Source organism: Sinocyclocheilus grahami, unplaced genomic scaffold (genome assembly GCF_001515645.1).
Source record: "Sinocyclocheilus grahami isolate Dianchi unplaced genomic scaffold, SAMN03320097.WGS_v1.1 scaffold403.1, whole genome shotgun sequence".
In the NCBI taxonomy this organism is placed as follows: Eukaryota; Metazoa; Chordata; class Actinopteri; order Cypriniformes; family Cyprinidae; genus Sinocyclocheilus; species Sinocyclocheilus grahami.
In genome coordinates this window covers 145,473-164,271 of record NW_015505582.1, presented here as the reverse complement: position 1 = coordinate 164,271, position 18,799 = coordinate 145,473, and the positions used below count along the sequence as shown (strand labels likewise).

Here is an 18,799-nt window from a genome sequence, read left to right as displayed (position 1 = left end):
CATTCTCATACATGTTTCAGAAGTTTGTGTGAAATTCTGGCATTCACCTGAGCAAATGTCAGCTCTGCTGTGAAGTTGAGCTGGTCGAGTTTTTCTGCATGTGACAGCTGAACTCTCTTCTGCTCGATCAGCAATGGCATCCTGCAACATACACACACACACACACACACACACACACACAGACCATAAAAACACTTTTCAAAGCCTTTACAAATGTTCACAACAGAAAAAAAACACTTTACAATTCAGTCCAAAAAGAGGTTTTTAAAGCTCTCTGGATTCTGCATTTGCGTAAGTGTTCCTTACAAAAGTATCAGAAGTTATCACATTCATATACCATGGTATTTACATGCATTTACACTACATACATCTCCAATATTACATCTCATGAACTCATACGTCTCTCTTGTGCTTCCTGTGCAACCAGGCCAGTCTGAAGTACACATCAGGTTTGATTAATACTGTCTGCCAGGTGTCAAAATATTTATGAAACTTCTGAAGCAGATCATGCTCTACAACACAGCAGCAAGAAACCAGCAATTACATTTATAATGAATCTTCAATGTATGTCACATACTAAAATTGCAATATTAATCATATGATCACAAACAATAGAGAGAACATCAATCATGCCCTTAAGCACATTAATTAAGATTGCATAATGACAATATACATAGCATATAAAAATATAATACTGTACAATTGTTTAGAGTTGGTAAGATTTATTACATAACATTTATTAGATGATTTGTATTATTCAATGATTATTAAATGTGATTTAACTGCCTATAAACTTTTAGTATATAGTATATGATAGTCTAAGTGTTTCTCAAGACTGACCATTGAGAGGGACTCCTAGAAACAGTCTGTTGGAAATGTCCACTACAATGCACCGCAGTAAGTTGAGGATATCCACCTGTCCCCGAGCATCCATCAGGTGTGACAGATTATCCAGGTGTGTGTTTGTGGAAGTGATGCAAATATCCAAAGTTCTCTGAAGCCCTGGACCTGTTAGAGCTGTCACACACACACACACACACACACACACACACACCATAAAAAACACTTTTCAAAGCCTTTACAAATGTTCACAACAGAAAAAAACACTTTACAATTCAGTCCAAAAAGAGTTTTTTAAAGCTCTCTGGATTCTGCATTTGCGTAAGTGTTCCTTACAAAAGTATCAGAAGTTATCACATTCATATACCATGGTATTTACATGCATTTACACTACATACATCTCCAATATTACATCTCATGAACTCATACGTCTCTCTTGTGCTTCCTGTGCAACCAGGCCAGTCTGAAGTACACATCAGGTTTGATTAATACTGTCTGCCAGGTGTCAAAATATTTATGAAACTTCTGAAGCAGATCATGCTCTACAACACAGCAGCAAGAAACCAGCAATTACATTTATAATGTACATAATCTTATAATAAACATAATCTTCAATGTATGTCACATACTAAAATTGCAATATTAATCATATGATCACAAACAATAGAGAGAACATCAATCATGCCCTTTAATTAAGATTGCATAATGACAATATACATAGCATATAAAAATATAATACTGTACAATTGTTTAGAGTTGGTAAGATTTATTACATAACATTTATTAGATGATTTGTATTATTCAATGATTATTAAATGTGATTTAACTGCCTATAAACTTTTAGTATATAGTATATGATAGTCTAAGTGTTTCTCAAGACTGACCATTGAGAGGGACTCCTAGAAACAGTCTGTTGGAAATGTCCACTACAATGCACCGCAGTAAGTTGAGGATATCCACCTGTCCCCGAGCATCCATCAGGTGTGACAGATTATCCAGGTGTGTGTTTGTGGAAGTGATGCAAATATCCAAAGTTCTCTGAAGCCCTGGACCTGTTAGAGCTGTCACACACACACACACACACACACACACACACTCACGCACACACATGCACGCGGCCATGCAGTTTGAATCAGCCTGTTCTCCTTCAGTACAGCATAACTTGCATATTAAAAAGACTTTCTTCCAGAATGCCACATTTGAGTTGAATATAATGCCCTGTTCATGCATTCCGATACACTGCAGACCCAGTTTGCTCCCAAATCGTGAGGTGTACAGTGATTTCCTCAACACATGATACACAGCAGATGACCTGTGATACGCACAGAATTAGAATGCCACATTTGAGTTCATTTATCCTGGAACATTCTGTGATATGGTGATGGAATATTCTGTCTCTTAAGTGCATTAAAAATAACACACTTAAGTATATTTTAAAAAGTGTATTTTGTAATAATGAAATTTAGGTGGGTTGACTACCATACTAAAGCATATGTAAAAAAATTTATTATAATTTTAAATGTAGTGTTTTATATTTAAAAGTTAATATATATATATATATATATATATATATATATATATATATATTAAATGTACTGAATTTAAACTTCATCGTTATAAATGTGTAATAATAAATATATGACATACAAGCTCCAATAGAACTGACATTGAAATTAATCTTAGTTTACCATATATGCTTAGCAGTGTATTTGGCAGTACATTTTAATCATATTTCAGATATATAACAGAAGTAACTATGAACTATATATACTATGAACTGTATACAAATATGCACTCTCAATTGCATTGGTGTCAGGGTTTGTTTTGGTGTTCATGTTTTTTGCTTTGTATTCATGCTCTTAGTTTAATTTCCTGGTTTGTCATGTGTTCCTTGCACCACATGTGATCATGTCATGTGCTACCCTTGTCTCTGTGTTATGTTCTAATTGGTTCTTTGGTTCATGTGTCATGTTATCATTCGTTGTCTTAGTCATATGTCCTGTCTCTCATTAGTTGATTCTTGTCATGTGACCCTTAGTGCTTGGTATAAGTAGCCCTCATGTTGCTATTGTCTCTGGTCGAGTATTGAATGTAAACCTGCTGTCGGTGAGTTCTGTTAATGCAAAGTCAAGTCTGTTCTAGTCAAGTCTGTTCATGTCAAGTCAAGTCTCAGATTATTTTTGTATTTTGGATCACATCTGGAAATAAACTGCACATGGGTTCTTCACTACGCTCGCCTTCAGTGGACTGATTCGTTACAATTGGATATAACAATTGTAAATAACATGCAGTTACGTGCCCTGTAAACATTACATTCAGTTTGCACTAAGTAAATTCTTTTAAATTATATTATTTCTGTAATAGGTACTCTTTTTTTAAAAATATGCTCAAGTGTAATGTCTTTTTCATAAGGGGTGGTGTTTGTGTGTGTGAGAGAACTTACCTGCTCAAGATGACAGTTTCCTCACCATTGATCAGGAAGCCACAAGGAAGGGAATTGTGGGGACTGTCAAACATAAATTTATAGATCATTTACATTTATGTTGCTTAATGGTGCTTTCTTACAAAGACATCCAATATAGTGCTTATATTGTGTTTGCGGAAACTGCATTTTGTGATAAATATTAGCTACAAAACTCAATAATTACAGTTTAATTTTTCATGATTATGACATTTTTATTGTCCATCCACTGAATTACTTTGCTAGCCCATCACTAACACCTTGCATCCTGGGGAGGGTTTGTGTTGATCTCTAAGATGGTTGTGTGTTTAGCTCAGTGAAAGCAATGTTAGCCATACGGCTGTTGTGGGCGGACATTTGTACGGTTTCTCATGAGGACTGCCAAGTGACAGATAATAACAGCAATGTTTGAGACAACGCATAGGGAGAGAAGCCAAACCACTTCCCTTTACTGAACACAGTCCAATGTCCACTCAACTGACCTCTTTGAGGTCTGAGGGCCTGTTACATAAAAGTTTTGCATAAATAGCAAGTATCTCTCTCTTTTTTTTCCATTTTACATTATCACCCATTTGGTTGTAGTTTTGTATGTTCTTGCATCTCATTTTTTTTTTAATAATTGAAAAAGAAAATGAGCAATTGCCTGCTTGTGTAAATGAAGAACCATCCTAAATACATTAAAATACATTGTTCCACAAGGCTCTGTTTCAGGCCCTTTGTAATTAATTTTGCACATGCACTCTTTAGGAGATGTTATTAGGAAACTCTGCATTGCATTGCTATATAGATGACATACATAATTTTATCTTCTTTTTCAACATAGTGGATTGCATTAAGGGCAGACATCTAGATTTGCATGTCATGTTGAATTAGTTATAGCCTACTTCTTAATAATCTTTTCATGGTCTAGTCCCTCATTATCTGTCAGGAGTGTCAGTGAACTTGACTGACCTTGACTGAATTTTGAGTTTTAAACAGGTTTATGGTTAAAGTCAATTAGTTTTTCAAGCCAGACTTCTCTACTGCCGGCATGGTGCATTTTGTAGCTTATTCTGGCCAAGAACCACTCACTCAGACAGGAAGAGACTTACTGACTCTCACATGTAGACTTTCTATTCAGAATTTCAGAAATAATAAGTATCAATAATTTCACAGACATTACTTGTGAAATATACAGCTGTGCTCAAGAATATGCAATTCACTGTATTTCTAGGTGTCTTAAAATTCTGTTTTAAAGATTCAATTACACAAACCACACACACTTTCTTAAATCCAGAGATCTATACTAACCAGTGTTGGAATATTGCTGTGACAATACTGTTTCTCCAAATCGAATTAACTGATTATGTTGCATTGTTGCTTTTTATGTAAACTAAAATGTGTTATTTTGTAATTGCACGTATCCTGATGCGTCATTTCATTTACACCGAACAGCTGATTGGATTTAATTGGTTCTAATTATGTAACAAATGCATTACCTCCAATGCTGATACTAACTACCTCAAATACAGTAAAACCTTTTTAAAAGATTTGAGTTCATTTAATGAACAGTTGTCAGTCAAATAATTATTAAAATATCCTAATCATTGAGACTATTTATTGACCATTTTAGATCGTTTTAAGTGAAATATATCACTCTTGGTAAAGAACTTGACTGACCTAAAAAAAAAAAAAAACCTGAGCTAAAAACAGATTTACAGTTCATTCCAATTAATCTCAAAAGCCAGACTTATGGCTACTAGTGCCTTGTTTGTCAGTGAAGTTGTACCCAACTAACTATTTAAAGAAATGACAGAAAAAAACCTGACTGAACTAATATGATCTTAACACTTCTCCCAGCATAAGCACATACTCAGAACACACTCTACTCTGATACCTTGTTCCTTGCTTGCGTGATCACACAAACCCAACCAAGGAGCTTGTAGCTCAGCTTGTATATTTTATTTGGCAATGACCTACAGCTGCAGGGCAGAGGACCACAAAACACAACAGACTTTATGGTTTCATACAGCACTGTACCAGCATTTATCAGAGGAAAATCATCTTTTTTTTAATACACAAACAATCTGGCTGTGCACCAACCAGACTATATTATTATTATTTTTATATTATTATTGTACAACCAATACTGGCAGTGCCTGCCATTTCCAATTATAGCAAGTGCAGATGTATTCCACAGTCATTATATAAGCATAGAAAGTGAAGACTATCTCAATGAGAGCGATGTGCTAACTGTTATCAGATCAAAACCCAAATTAAAACTACAGAAGTGGGTCATGTTGCATGATATGGGCACTGTAAGAATTGTATGTCAGGCCTTCACCAGCAGCCTGAGTTCCCTCAAGGGTCTAGGCTCCTTTATGCTGACATCTACTCACTCTGACATGTTCGTGAAATCACCGTGGAGCTGAATAACTGTTTTTGTTGTTGTCAGTTTTGTTTTGTCTGTATTGTTCTCAGATATGGTTATACTTTCAGATTTTGTCCATTAAAATGTTTAGAACATGTGTTGGTGTTAAAAGTTACACTACCTTTGCCAAGACAGCTTTGAATGGTCTAATAAAAAATACATAAAAACACTACATATTTGAAGATGTTTGGAGACAGTCTTAACAGAACTGTTTTAAGAAAGTGTTTACTGAAATCTTGCAGTGGCTCTCAGCGTGTCTAGTTTTCTTCCACATCATTGGCTGTTGGTGTCGATGTGGATTATGCTGGTCAGCCCACGGTCATGCTGAAGAATGGACTCTACTGCATATAAATCAGGTGACTGCACAAGTGGGGGGTTCTTCTCCAGCGCATCAGGACGGCACAAAGCCGAGCAGCCCTCAGTCGCACACAGACTCAACTCGAAACAAGGACTTCGATTGTCTTCTCGCATCCAGAGACTGTCCTTTTTTGGGGGGAATATTCTAGACTTTTATTATTCAGCTTTACTTTTGAAAGTGTTGAATTGTAGTTAGTTGTGTTTCGCGGTTTTTTAACACTTTTTTTGAAATTCTGAATTGAAGTCAGAATGCTGGATCCACTGGCTGAGTTGAGAAGAACTGGAGGCTTTAGGCAGTGTGGTGGCCGGTTGTCCTGGCAGGTGCGTTGGATCTTGTACAGCGTGTGCGTACTGACGGTAATAAACTGTGCCTGCCTGGTTCTGCTCCTGGTTCAGCAGAGAGAGCTGTGGGCTCATCTGACTGAGGTGGAGAGGCAGATGGTGGAGATTTCTCAGAGCTCCGTGGTGGAGTTCATGACACAGGTGAATGAAGATGAGGCTGAGTATCAATACCCCAGAAACAAACGCAGCCGGCAGCATCGAGGGACACGACCCTTTGAGGAACACGAGGGGAGTGTGGGAGAGGAAGTCTTGGGAGATTTCCAGTATCAGTATCCACAGACACATGGGCCGGTTTACCAGCACAAATTAGAAGAGCAGGATGGAATGATGACAATGATGACATACTCCATGGTGCCAGTAAGAAACTCACACTGACATGATTGATTGATTTGTGCAGATTACACAATTAATCTAAATTTTCCTAAGCAAACTGTAACAGACACATGGGCCGGTTTACCAGCACAAATTAGAAGAGCAGGATGGAATGATGACAATGATGACATACTCCATGGTGCCAGTAAGAAACTCACACTGACATGATTGATTGATTTGTGCAGATTACACAATTAATCTAAATTTTCCTAAGCAAACTGTATATAAAATTTCACAGTATCAACTATAGTTTATTTTTGTCCAGACTGCTTTCCCTGTTTTTGAATAAATAAATAAAATAGAATAAAATAGATAACATGATAGCTGTATAACGTTATATATATTTTTATTATATATATTTATATATACAGTGGTGTGAAAAACTGTTGGCCCCCTTCCTGATTTCTTATTTTTTTGCATGTTTGTCACACTTTAATGTTTCAGATCATCAAACAAATTTCAATATTAGTCAAAACAACTTCAACTAGTTGAATTGTATTCTGTCTGAATTTCATAATAGATGGATTTTTTTAGTATATACAATGTTTTACGTTTTATACGCTGTAAGAAAAAAAAATCATTTAAAAAGTCTGTTATAAATGTCCATAGAAATGTCTGTAAATTCAGCATTATAAGTTTACATAACATCAAACTCAACATTATATTAGAAGTTTACAGAAATTGCTAACCCTAACACACAACATAATGCAATGTGTAATTCAAAATATGAGTAAAGCACCTGTGAAAAAATCTATATGGAAAATTCCTTCACATCAACATAATACATTAATGCCCTGTTTTCGCAGAGTGTAATGAGAAAAAAATTCTATATGAATTATCTCTTATCTGTAGATAATTTTTCTATTCACAAATGAAAAGTAAACACTTTTAGCTCCTTTAAATTTGGTTTTGGTTTTGCTCCAGTGCATGGTTACATAATTGGATTCATCTAGAACATTTTTCAACACAGTTCTGCAACAACTTGAATACAAATATATGTTTCAGGTTAAAATTCTTCTGGACATTTGCAACAGTACTAAAGGAGTCTGTCTGACTGGTGAGTATTAGGATCTATTGGTTCATTTTTATTTAGACAACTTCTTATCTACAGAATCGATTGTCTCCAAGTTTACAGTTTAGTTTGATTTCAACTTTCACAGGGCCACCAGGACCACCCGGACAACCAGGAATTCCAGGTAAGAAATTAATTATTCTAATGTTGTTCATGGGTTATATTCTACAGGGGAAAATATGGATGAATGGATGAATGAATGAATGAAATATTGCAAAAGCATTTTGCATAAATGAAAATCAGTACAAAAATATTACCATGATGTATAAATCTTTCAACTTTAATATATCAATTATTATATATATATATATACACATCTTTCTTTGCATTGTGGCAATTAGAATTGGAAGCGTCATAAAAGTGCTTTGTGTTACATTTCTTTGTACTTAACAAAGTGAAATTTATTTGTACGCCAATTTTTAGTGTAGAGTTCCAAATAATGTGTTACTCAAATAATCTTACTTTATGGACTTCCAGGCTTGCCGGGTGTGGACGGAATGCCGGGGTATAATGGAACAGATGGAATTCCAGGGTTGCCAGGAGAGCCTGGAGCACATGGAAAACGAGGAAAAAGAGGTCAGCTACTGTATATGCAAAATAACGTGGAAAATCCATCCATCGTGCACATGAATGAATATAGTCAAAAAGGTCTTCTGAAAGAAAATGTCCTCCTTTCAAACCTCTTCCCGAAAATCTGTCTGCTTTCTATAGCTTTTATCATCCACTCAAGAAAATAAGAGGGGAATTTTATCCTGCTTCAGTCACACAGCAGGATTCAGAGAGACTCCGAGATCTCCCACTGAATAAAGCAGAACTCATGATTGCAGCTGACTGACTGCTATGTTCTGAAAGCACAAGAGCCCACAGACATTCTAGAAGTGTCATTCAACAAATCAATTATTAAGAAACTGAATGAAAATGAAGTTACACAAGCAATTGATTGTTTATTGACAGTTCATGCATCAGAATGCAGTGTTTACCTGGCTAGGTAACAAGGTTACAAGCGTTTAGAACCAACAAACACCCTAGCAACCACCAAGAACATCACCTAGCAACCAACCACACTCACTTTAGTTAAAAAAATGTACAGTATCTATATATTTATGTGATGTTGGTAACACTTTATTTTAAGGCATAGTTACACATTACATGTACTTACTATAGTAATAATAGTAAATTATTATTAGTAGTAAAAGACAGTGGAAAATTACAAGCAACTAACCCTAAACCAAACCCTAATCTTAACCATATAGATAGTACATGTAGTTAATTAATATTACTCAGTGCTTATTTGGGTAATTACACTGTAACAACATTGCTAAAATAAAACACAGTGCCTTGCTAAAGTATTTTTTCACGTTATGTTATGTTCCTGCCTTATGTAAAACTGCTTTAAATGACTTTTTCCCCCCATATCAATCTACATTCCATACACCATATCGACAAAGCAAAAACAGAATTGTCACAACCTCATACATTTATTAAAAATAAAAAAACTGAAATAAGTACATAAGTAACAAAATATTTAGCTGAAGCACCTTTACAGCCTCAACTCTTTTTTGTTTGATGCGACAAGCTTTGCTTATCAGCATTTGGCAATTATCTGCCATTCTTCTCCACACCTCTTCACCTCTCAAGCTCTGTCAGGTTGGATGGGGGCAGACGCACATTTTCAGATTTCTCCAGAAATATTTGGTTGGGTTCAATCCCAGGCTGTGGCTGGGCCGCTCAAGGACATTCACAGAGTTGTCTATAAGCCACTCTTGCTGTGTTTTTGGTTCATTGTCCTGTTGGAAGGTGAACCTTCTGCCCAGTCTGAGGTTCTGAATGCTCTGGGCTGGGTTTTCATTAAGGCTATCTCTATATTTTGCTGCACTGAGCGTTTCTTCTACTCTAACAAGTCCCTCAGTCCCTGCTGCTGAAAAACAGCCCCACAGCATGAGGCTGCTACCAGCACACTTTACTTTTGGGATGGTACTCTGCAGGTGATGAGCAGAGCTGGTTTCCTTCAAACATGATGCTTAGAATTAAGGTTCATCAGACCAGAGAATATTGTTTCTGACAGTCTGAAGGTCCTTTAAGTGCTTTTTTGCAAGTTCCAAGTGGGGTATTCATGTGTCTTCACTGAAGAGAGGATTGAGTCTTGCCACACTGCCATAAAGTCCAAATCGATGAAGTGTTGCAATGATGTTTGTCCTTCTGTAGATTTCTCCTATCTCCACATATGATCATGGAGCTCAACTAGAGTGACCATCAGGTTCTTGGTCACCACACTAACCAAAGCCCTTCTCCATCAATTGCTCAGTTTGGCCAGGAGGCCAGCTCTAAGAAGAGTCCTGGTTGTTTCGAACTTCTTCCATTAAGGGCAACAGAGACTACATGCTTCTGTGACCCTTCAATGAAGCAGAATTTTTTTTTTCTGAACTCTTCCCCAGACGTGTGGCTTGATGCAAACCTGTTTCTGAGCTCTACAGGCAGTTCTTTTGACCTCAGGGCTTGATTTCTGCTCTGATATGCATTATCAGCTGTTAGACCTTTTATTAAGATGTGTGTGCCTTTCCAAATGATACCCATTCAATTGAATTAGCCACAGCTTAACATCACTCAAAGTGCTGTAACATCTACAAGCAATATGAATGCTCTTGAGCTAAATTTCAACGCATATAAAGGTATGAATACTTATGCAATGGAATCATTTAAGTTCTTTATTTTTAATAAATTTGCAAATATGTTAAAAACAGTTTATTTGCTTTACCATTATGGTGTATGGAGTGTAGATTGATGTGGAAAAAAAGCAGTTAAAAGCAGTTTAACATAAGGCAGCAACATAAAACGTGAAAAAATGAATACTTTCGCAAGGCACTGTAATTGTAACATTTATTACATGACTATAATAACATAATAACCAGCACTGAATGATTTGAGAACTGTGCTGCATGGAACCGTGAATGAATGATTTTTTGCTTCTTTGTACCTGTGTGCAGGTCCTCCAGGTGAGAAGGGTGAGCCTGGTGAGAGAGGAGAGCAAGGATATCCTGGACCCCCAGGACCCCCTGGAGAACAGGGCGAACCTTCAAATGATGTCATTGTAGAGGGTAAAGACGAGTTCTGTTTTTATTGGGGAAAAAAAGTTAATAGGCAATTTTTAAGCAAGAAGGTATATGTGGATGTTGAAATATAGAGTCACAGCCAAAGGGTTATATTTCCTCTGATTTAATCCGCAGGTCCACCTGGTCCAATGGGGCCCCCTGGCCTCCCTGGCCTTCCAGGGCCCCCCGGGCCTCAGGGGCCACCAAGACACAGGAGCCACAGAGCACATCTCCACATGGGGAAGGAGTCTGATACACATCTTTCTTTGCATTGTGGCAATTAGAATTGGAAGCGTCATAAAAGTGCTTTGTGTTACATTTCTTTGTACTTAAAGTGAAATTTATTTGTACGCCAATTTTTAGTGTAGAGTTCCAAATAATGTGTTACTCAAATAATCTTACTTTATGGACTTCCAGGCTTGCCGGGTGTGGACGGAATGCCGGGGTATAATGGAACAGATGGAATTCCAGGGTTGCCAGGAGAGCCTGGAGCACATGGAAAACGAGGAAAAAGAGGTCAGCTACTGTATATGCAAAATAACGTGGAAAATCCATCCATCGTGCACATGAATGAATATAGTCAAAAAGGTCTTCTGAAAGAAAATGTCCTCCTTTCAAACATTTTCTCAAAAATGCGGCTGCTTTCTATGGCTTTTATCATCCACTAAGGAAGAGGAGAGGGGAATTTTATCCTGCTTCAGTCACACAGCAGGACTCAGAGAGACTCAGAGATCTCCCACTGAATAAAGCAGAACTCATGATTGCAGCTGACTGACTGCTATGTTCTGAAAGCACAAGAGCCCACAGACATTCTAGAAGTGTCATTCAACAAATCAATTATTAAGAAACTGAATGAAAATGAAGTTACACAAGCAATTGATTGTTTATTGACAGTTCATGCATCAGAATGCAGTGTTTACCTGGCTAGGTAACAAGGTTACAAGCGTTTAGAACCAACAAACACCCTAGCAACCACCAAGAACATCACCTAGCAACCAACCACACCCACTTTAGTTAAAAAAATGTACAGTATCTATATATTTATGTGATGTTGGTAACACTTTATTTTAAGGCATAGTTACACATTACATGTACTTACTATAGTAATAATAGTAAATTATTATTAGTAGTAAAAGACAGTGGAAAATTACAAGCAACTAACCCTAAACCAAACCCTAATCTTAACCATATAGATAGTACATGTAGTTAATTAATATTACTCAGTGCTTATTTGGGTAATTACACTGTAACAACATTGCTAAAATAAAACACAGTGCCTTGCTAAAGTATTTTTTCACGTTATGTTATGTTCCTGCCTTATGTAAAACTGCTTTAAATGACTTTTTCCCCCCATATCAATCTACATTCCATACACCATATCGACAAAGCAAAAACAGAATTGTCACAACCTCATACATTTATTAAAAATAAAAAAACTGAAATAAGTACATAAGTAACAAAATATTTAGCTGAAGCACCTTTACAGCCTCAACTCTTTTTTGTTTGATGCGACAAGCTTTGCTTATCAGCATTTGGCAATTATCTGCCATTCTTCTCCACACCTCTTCACCTCTCAAGCTCTGTCAGGTTGGATGGGGGCAGACGCACATTTTCAGATTTCTCCAGAAATATTTGGTTGGGTTCAATCCCAGGCTGTGGCTGGGCCGCTCAAGGACATTCACAGAGTTGTCTATAAGCCACTCTTGCTGTGTTTTTGGTTCATTGTCCTGTTGGAAGGTAAACCTTCTGCCCAGTCTGAGGTTCTGAATGCTCTGGGCTGGGTTTTCATTAAGGCTATCTCTATATTTTGCTGCACTGAGCGTTTCTTCTACTCTAACAAGTCCCTCAGTCCCTGCTGCTGAAAAACAGCCCCACAGCATGAGGCTGCTACCAGCACACTTTACTTTTGGGATGGTACTCTGCAGGTGATGAGCAGAGCTGGTTTCCTTCAAACATGATGCTTAGAATTAAGGTTCATCAGACCAGAGAATATTGTTTCTGACAGTCTGAAGGTCCTTTAAGTGCTTTTTTGCAAGTTCCAAGTGGGGTATTCATGTGTCTTCACTGAAGAGAGGATTGAGTCTTGCCACACTGCCATAAAGTCCAAATCGATGAAGTGTTGCAATGATGTTTGTCCTTCTGTAGATTTCTCCTATCTCCACATATGATCATGGAGCTCAACTAGAGTGACCATCAGGTTCTTGGTCACCACACTAACCAAAGCCCTTCTCCATCAATTGCTCAGTTTGGCCAGGAGGCCAGCTCTAAGAAGAGTCCTGGTTGTTTCGAACTTCTTCCATTAAGGGCAACAGAGACTACATGCTTCTGTGACCCTTCAATGAAGCAGAATTTTTTTTTTCTGAACTCTTCCCCAGACGTGTGGCTTGATGCAAACCTGTTTCTGAGCTCTACAGGCAGTTCTTTTGACCTCAGGGCTTGATTTCTGCTCTGATATGCATTATCAGCTGTTAGACCTTTTATTAAGATGTGTGTGCCTTTCCAAATGATACCCATTCAATTGAATTAGCCACAGCTTAACATCACTCAAAGTGCTGTAACATCTACAAGCAATATGAATGCTCTTGAGCTAAATTTCAACGCATATAAAGGTATGAATACTTATGCAATGGAATCATTTAAGTTCTTTATTTTTAATAAATTTGCAAATATGTTAAAAACAGTTTATTTGCTTTACCATTATGGTGTATGGAGTGTAGATTGATGTGGAAAAAAAGCAGTTAAAAGCAGTTTAACATAAGGCAGCAACATAAAACGTGAAAAAATGAATACTTTCGCAAGGCACTGTAATTGTAACATTTATTACATGACTATAATAACATAATAACCAGCACTGAATGATTTGAGAACTGTGCTGCATGGAACCGTGAATGAATGATTTTTTGCTTCTTTGTACCTGTGTGCAGGTCCTCCAGGTGAGAAGGGTGAGCCTGGTGAGAGAGGAGAGCAAGGATATCCTGGACCCCCAGGACCCCCTGGAGAACAGGGCGAACCTTCAAATGATGTCATTGTAGAGGGTAAAGACGAGTTCTGTTTTTATTGGGGAAAAAAAGTTAATAGGCAATTTTTAAGCAAGAAGGTATATGTGGATGTTGAAATATAGAGTCACAGCCAAAGGGTTATATTTCCTCTGATTTAATCCGCAGGTCCACCTGGTCCAATGGGGCCCCCTGGCCTCCCTGGCCTTCCAGGGCCCCCCGGGCCTCAGGGGCCACCAAGACACAGGAGCCACAGAGCACATCTCCACATGGGGAAGGAGTCTGTGGGTAAGTTAAAAATGGCTAAAATGAAAAATTGTGCATATAAATATTTCAAAATACCTCATAATCATAAAAAAACTAAACTATTTTCTTTCTTCCATTGATGATAATGAGAATTATAAAACACTTAATGTACAGACATGTTGCATTAGTTACAATAACTTACATCATTTTTGTTACAATTTACAAAATATTTTAATGTTTTAATATTTTATAATTTTCAGTAATCACATTTCTAGCGTTCTTTATGCTATATACGTTTTTTCTCTCTCTCTCTCTCTTTTGATTTTGGGGCAAAACTTGATTTTGGCTTTGATTTTCCCCATAAGACGCATATTATATATGTAATCTCATTGTTTATCTTTAGGTCACCTTGATTCAGTCCCAAATGATGACACCATCAGCCAGAAAATGGTATCACGGAAGATAAACGGTACCAACTAGAGCAATGTATTAGTTGTTCTACATTGAACTACAGTCTTTATTCAACTTCACCACTGACAGTGTGATTGTGTTTGGCAGACTGTGTCATAAAGTCAGTGCAGAACCCAAGACATCTGATGAAAATGAGCAGCACGTTTGGAGCGTGGATGATGGACACTGCTGCTCATGACAATGAGAAGATCTGGGTAGCAGAACATTTCTCAGGTACTGAAGAGAGAACAAACACTCATCAATACAGCATATAAACTCTGCATTTGTTTTCATTTGAAAGTATTAACTTTAATCAAAATGTTTAATCTGTAGTATTTGACATTGTGCACTAAATGCTGTCATAGAGCACCTTGTATTGAACCTGGAACATTGCTTTTGAGATTTTCCCTATTTCATGTTCACAAATGCATTAGGACGTATCATAAAGGAGTACAACAGTATTGCGGCATTCCAGAACAGCAGCAGTGAATCCATTGATGTCCGGAAATTTTTCCAAGGTTGCGGCCACGCTGTACATAACGGCTCCATATTCTACCACATCGCGGGAACTTCCAATATTGCTAAGTATGTCTGAAGATAGCATGGGCAGATCTCCTTGATAATATCATGATTATAAGTCATTTAATTGAGCCAAAAATGAAAATTCTGTCATTACATCACTCCAAATGGAGGAATAAGAGTGCCACTTAATAAAATGAAGGAACCAATTTTCATTTTAATAAATAAATAAATACATCCCCTTTCAAATATAATTTATCTAGAATTTAAACAATTTATTTAATACATGTTTGAAATGTGCCGAAGTTCAATGTAACAATGTAATAAATGGACAGACTTTTAACAGTTTAGGTAACAATTTTAGTGCCTTTGTTATATGTTACATGTACTTATTACAGTAATAACAGTGAATTATGCATAACTGCATGCAACTAAGCCTAAACCAAACCCTAATCCTAACTCTAACCCTATAGTAAGTACATGTTAATTAATATTGCTCAGTACTTAATTATATAATTACACTGTAACAAGAGCACCCTATTTAAAAAAAAGTTGGTGCAAAACGGTCACTGGGGCAGTATCCTTTCAAAAGGTATATATATGTGATACTGGTATGTACTTTTTGAAGCACTGATATGTATCTATCTAGGGGTAAAGATGGTACAAAAATGCACCTTTTAGATTTTTTACCTTAGGAAACCAGCCTAGTGACAGCTTTGTGCCTCTTTTCCTAAGTGTAAAATATAGTGTAACCAGACTTGATGTAATTCCTGTTTAAATTGTAATGCAAATGTATTTACTAACTCAAACTATTTATTATCATAAACTAATAAAAAAAAAAAAAAGGCCTACTACTTTTCTTAGTGATAGTTGAGCCTAAAAAATGCAGTTGTACAATTCACGTGTGAGCAACCAATGAACTTTTGGCTGAATTTTAAGACATGTCTCTTTGACACACAATGGCTGACAGTCATTCATAAGGAATCTTCCCCTCTGCCATAGTTCTCAAATCTCATTAGCAATTCAATTCAAACATGGCATGTTACGATGCAACAGTCCCCATTAAAAATTAACACTTTGAACAAAACCTCACTATTAGTGTTCCAAGGAAGAATTAATGTATAACAGCTTTATAACAACATCAGAAAGCCCTTTCCTAAGTTAATCTGTACGAATACATAATGTTCTTAACACAAATTCTCCAATATTCCCAGGTTTGACCTCCAGACGAAGATCTTACACACGCTGACCATTGAAAATGCTTTCTATCACAATAAGTCCTACCTCCTTGAGAACTCAAAGACCTATTTCAAATTGGCAGTGGATGAGAACGGTATGTGGATCATATTTGCCTCCGACAATGACGACAACATAATGGTGGCACGACTGGATGAGAAAACATTCTCCGTCACCACATACATCAACGCCACCTATCCCAGGACCAAGGTCGGTAATGCATTTATCGCCTGCGGGATCCTCTACGTCACAGATACTAAAGACACAAAAGTGACGTACGCCTTTGACCTCCTGAAAGAGAAGCCTGTTAGTGTCAGTTTAGATCTGAGGGCACCTGGAGGGGTTCTGTCCATGATCTCATACAATCCCAGAGACAAACATCTCTACATATGGGACAGCAGCTACGTCAAGTCATACCAAGTCCAGTTCCACTCAGATGAATAATCAAAAATCAATGACATAATTGCGATACGTTTTGATTTGTCATGTTCATGTATATTTATAAGCAAATAAGCAATGCTTCAGTTGCTACCCATATATTTTATTTTCTCAAGTGGATGATAGATCAAGAACTAAATTGTCTAACTAGTGATATATTCGCATCAAATATTTGGACACTTCTGCCACCCTCAAATCTCATTGTGTTACACTCTTAAAAATAAAGGTGCTTCACGATGCCATAGAAGAACCTTTTTGTCTAAATGTTTCCATAAAGAACCTTTAACATCTGAAGAACCTTTCTGTTTCACAAAAGGTTCTTTGTGGTGAAAAAAGGTTCTTCAGATTACAAAAAGGTAAGAAAGAGATGGTTCTTTAAATAACCTTTGACTGAATGGTTCTTTGTGGAACCAAAAATGGTTTTTCTATGGCATCGCTGTGAAGAACCTTTTGAAGCACCTTTATTTTTAAGAGTGTAGATAAAATATAAAGCCAAGTGTCATTGGAAAACAAACAGCTTTTATTCAACTGATTTATTTGTATTTTTTTTCGTTGTTGTATGAAATCAGTTCTATTCAAGTTGATACATTTGAATCATTTAAAGCCTAAATAGAAAATACAGGCCTGGTTTCACAGACAGGGCTTAGGTTAAGCCAGGATTAAGCCACAGTTCAATTAGGACATTTAAGCATCTTTTATAAACCTGCCTTAGAAAATAACATTACTGGTGTGCATCCTGAGACAAAACATGTCCTTTCAGGAAAAACAGCCCAGACATGCATTTTAGTCTGGGATAGGCTTAAGCCTCGTCTGTGAAACCGGGGGAATAGTGTCTAATCAAAACTAAGCTTGGAAAAAATAAACTAAATAAATCCTGCACACTACTCAAACGCGCGCAATTGCAAAATTTTTACTAGCAATGTTTAAAGCCTGAGAAGGGTCAATTGAATAAATCAATTCTAATACAATTTTGTAGAGTAGAGCGCAACTGTTTCAGTTTATCCTTCAAAGCCTTACAAACATGTTTTGTAAAATGTTTAGTTTGAAAAGTGAGTTTGCCCTTTCTTTCCTTAAAATACATGCGCTTGATTTGAAATTTTTTATCTAATGTAATGCATTTTTAAATCTGAATTGAGTGTCCAAATGCAATTTGGGGTAATATTTTATTTTTTGGTATGATTTTAAATTTTATGTCGCATTTTTGTTTTTCAGCTAACATGCATTTTAAATGAATATTTATTAATTCATGCAGCACGAGCAGAGCTAATTTTTGTGCAAACTGTTCATAAAACCATTGTTATAAATATACTTTACATAAATATGGTTTTACTAAATTTACACAGAAATTCTTTCTCCTCTTGTTTTATGAATGAGGCCAAATGCATGTAAATAATAAATGTTATTTCTATGTGCATTACAAGAATTTAGTAACTTCGTATACTTAACCATTGCTGTCATTGCTATTTTATTTCACAGCATCAATTCATTAAGACTTTTCAAGATAACGTCACTCAAAAACCCTACACAATAAGATTAGGTATGTGCATTAATTTAAGGTGAACTTTGATTTTTTTGTTGACTTCATGTTATATTGTGTTAGACTGCTAGTATGTTTAAGACACAAAATATATTTGCCAGATGTTGTTTTATTTATATTGCATGCATGTTTATGTAGCTACAAATGCTTGGGAATCCTGAAATAAACCCTGAAACATTTTAATATAAAGATGTGGAGTTGAAACAGTAAAAGTGAAATGACTTGATTCAAATAAAAAGAATTTATTCAACTTACAAAGATAAAACTTTGACCATGACAGAACTACCTGTTCCTTCAGAAATATCAACCAGTGTTTTGGGGGTTTGCATTTTCACACACGCAGACAGATCAGGCTGTTCAATAAATACACATCAGACCATCGGTTGAACATTTAAAATACGTACAGTTGACATGGTGCCCAGAAAATCAGACAG

The 18,799-nt window shown here is 36.5% G+C and overlaps 2 protein-coding genes across 2 annotated transcripts; one reads left to right on the top strand and one right to left on the bottom strand.

The window, feature by feature from the left end:
* Positions 1-1,257: 1,257 nt before the first annotated feature.
* On the bottom strand, positions 1,258-3,357 carry LOC107550624 (ovarian aromatase-like). The gene is made up of 4 exons (XM_016231951.1): positions 3,284-3,357; positions 2,007-2,152; positions 1,725-1,901; positions 1,258-1,382 (listed from the first exon to the last, which is right to left on the bottom strand). The coding sequence occupies exons 1-4, from the start codon at positions 3,355-3,357 to the stop codon at positions 1,264-1,266; spliced, it is 516 nt and encodes a 171-aa protein (XP_016087437.1). The 3' UTR covers positions 1,258-1,263.
* A 2,793-nt stretch (positions 3,358-6,150) lies between these two features.
* Positions 6,151-17,051, top strand: LOC107550630 (gliomedin-like). The gene is made up of 11 exons (XM_016231958.1): positions 6,151-6,767; positions 7,788-7,839; positions 7,943-7,978; positions 8,332-8,430; positions 10,839-10,949; positions 11,079-11,087; positions 14,108-14,227; positions 14,589-14,654; positions 14,744-14,869; positions 15,070-15,220; positions 16,369-17,051. The coding sequence occupies exons 1-11, from the start codon at positions 6,318-6,320 to the stop codon at positions 16,832-16,834; spliced, it is 1,686 nt and encodes a 561-aa protein (XP_016087444.1). The 5' UTR covers positions 6,151-6,317; the 3' UTR covers positions 16,835-17,051.
* The last annotated feature ends 1,748 nt before the right edge of the window (positions 17,052-18,799 follow it).

Coding starts and splice junctions, on each gene's coding strand:
- LOC107550630 (XM_016231958.1), top strand. CDS start 6,318: ATGCTGGATCCACTGGCTGAGTTGAGAAGAACTGGAGGCTTTAGGCAG. Junction 14,228..14,588: donor CATGGGGAAGGAGTCTGTGG/GTAAGTTAAAAA, acceptor GTTTATCTTTAG/GTCACCTTGATTCAGTCCCA. Junction 15,221..16,368: donor GGAACTTCCAATATTGCTAA/GTATGTCTGAAG, acceptor CAATATTCCCAG/GTTTGACCTCCAGACGAAGA.
- LOC107550624 (XM_016231951.1), bottom strand. CDS start 3,357: ATGTTTGACAGTCCCCACAATTCCCTTCCTTGTGGCTTCCTGATCAAT. Junction 2,153..3,283: donor GAAACTGTCATCTTGAGCAG/GTAAGTTCTCTC, acceptor TGCGTATCACAG/GTCATCTGCTGTGTATCATG. Junction 1,383..1,724: donor TCTAGGAGTCCCTCTCAATG/GTCAGTCTTGAG, acceptor GCTGTGTTGTAG/AGCATGATCTGCTTCAGAAG.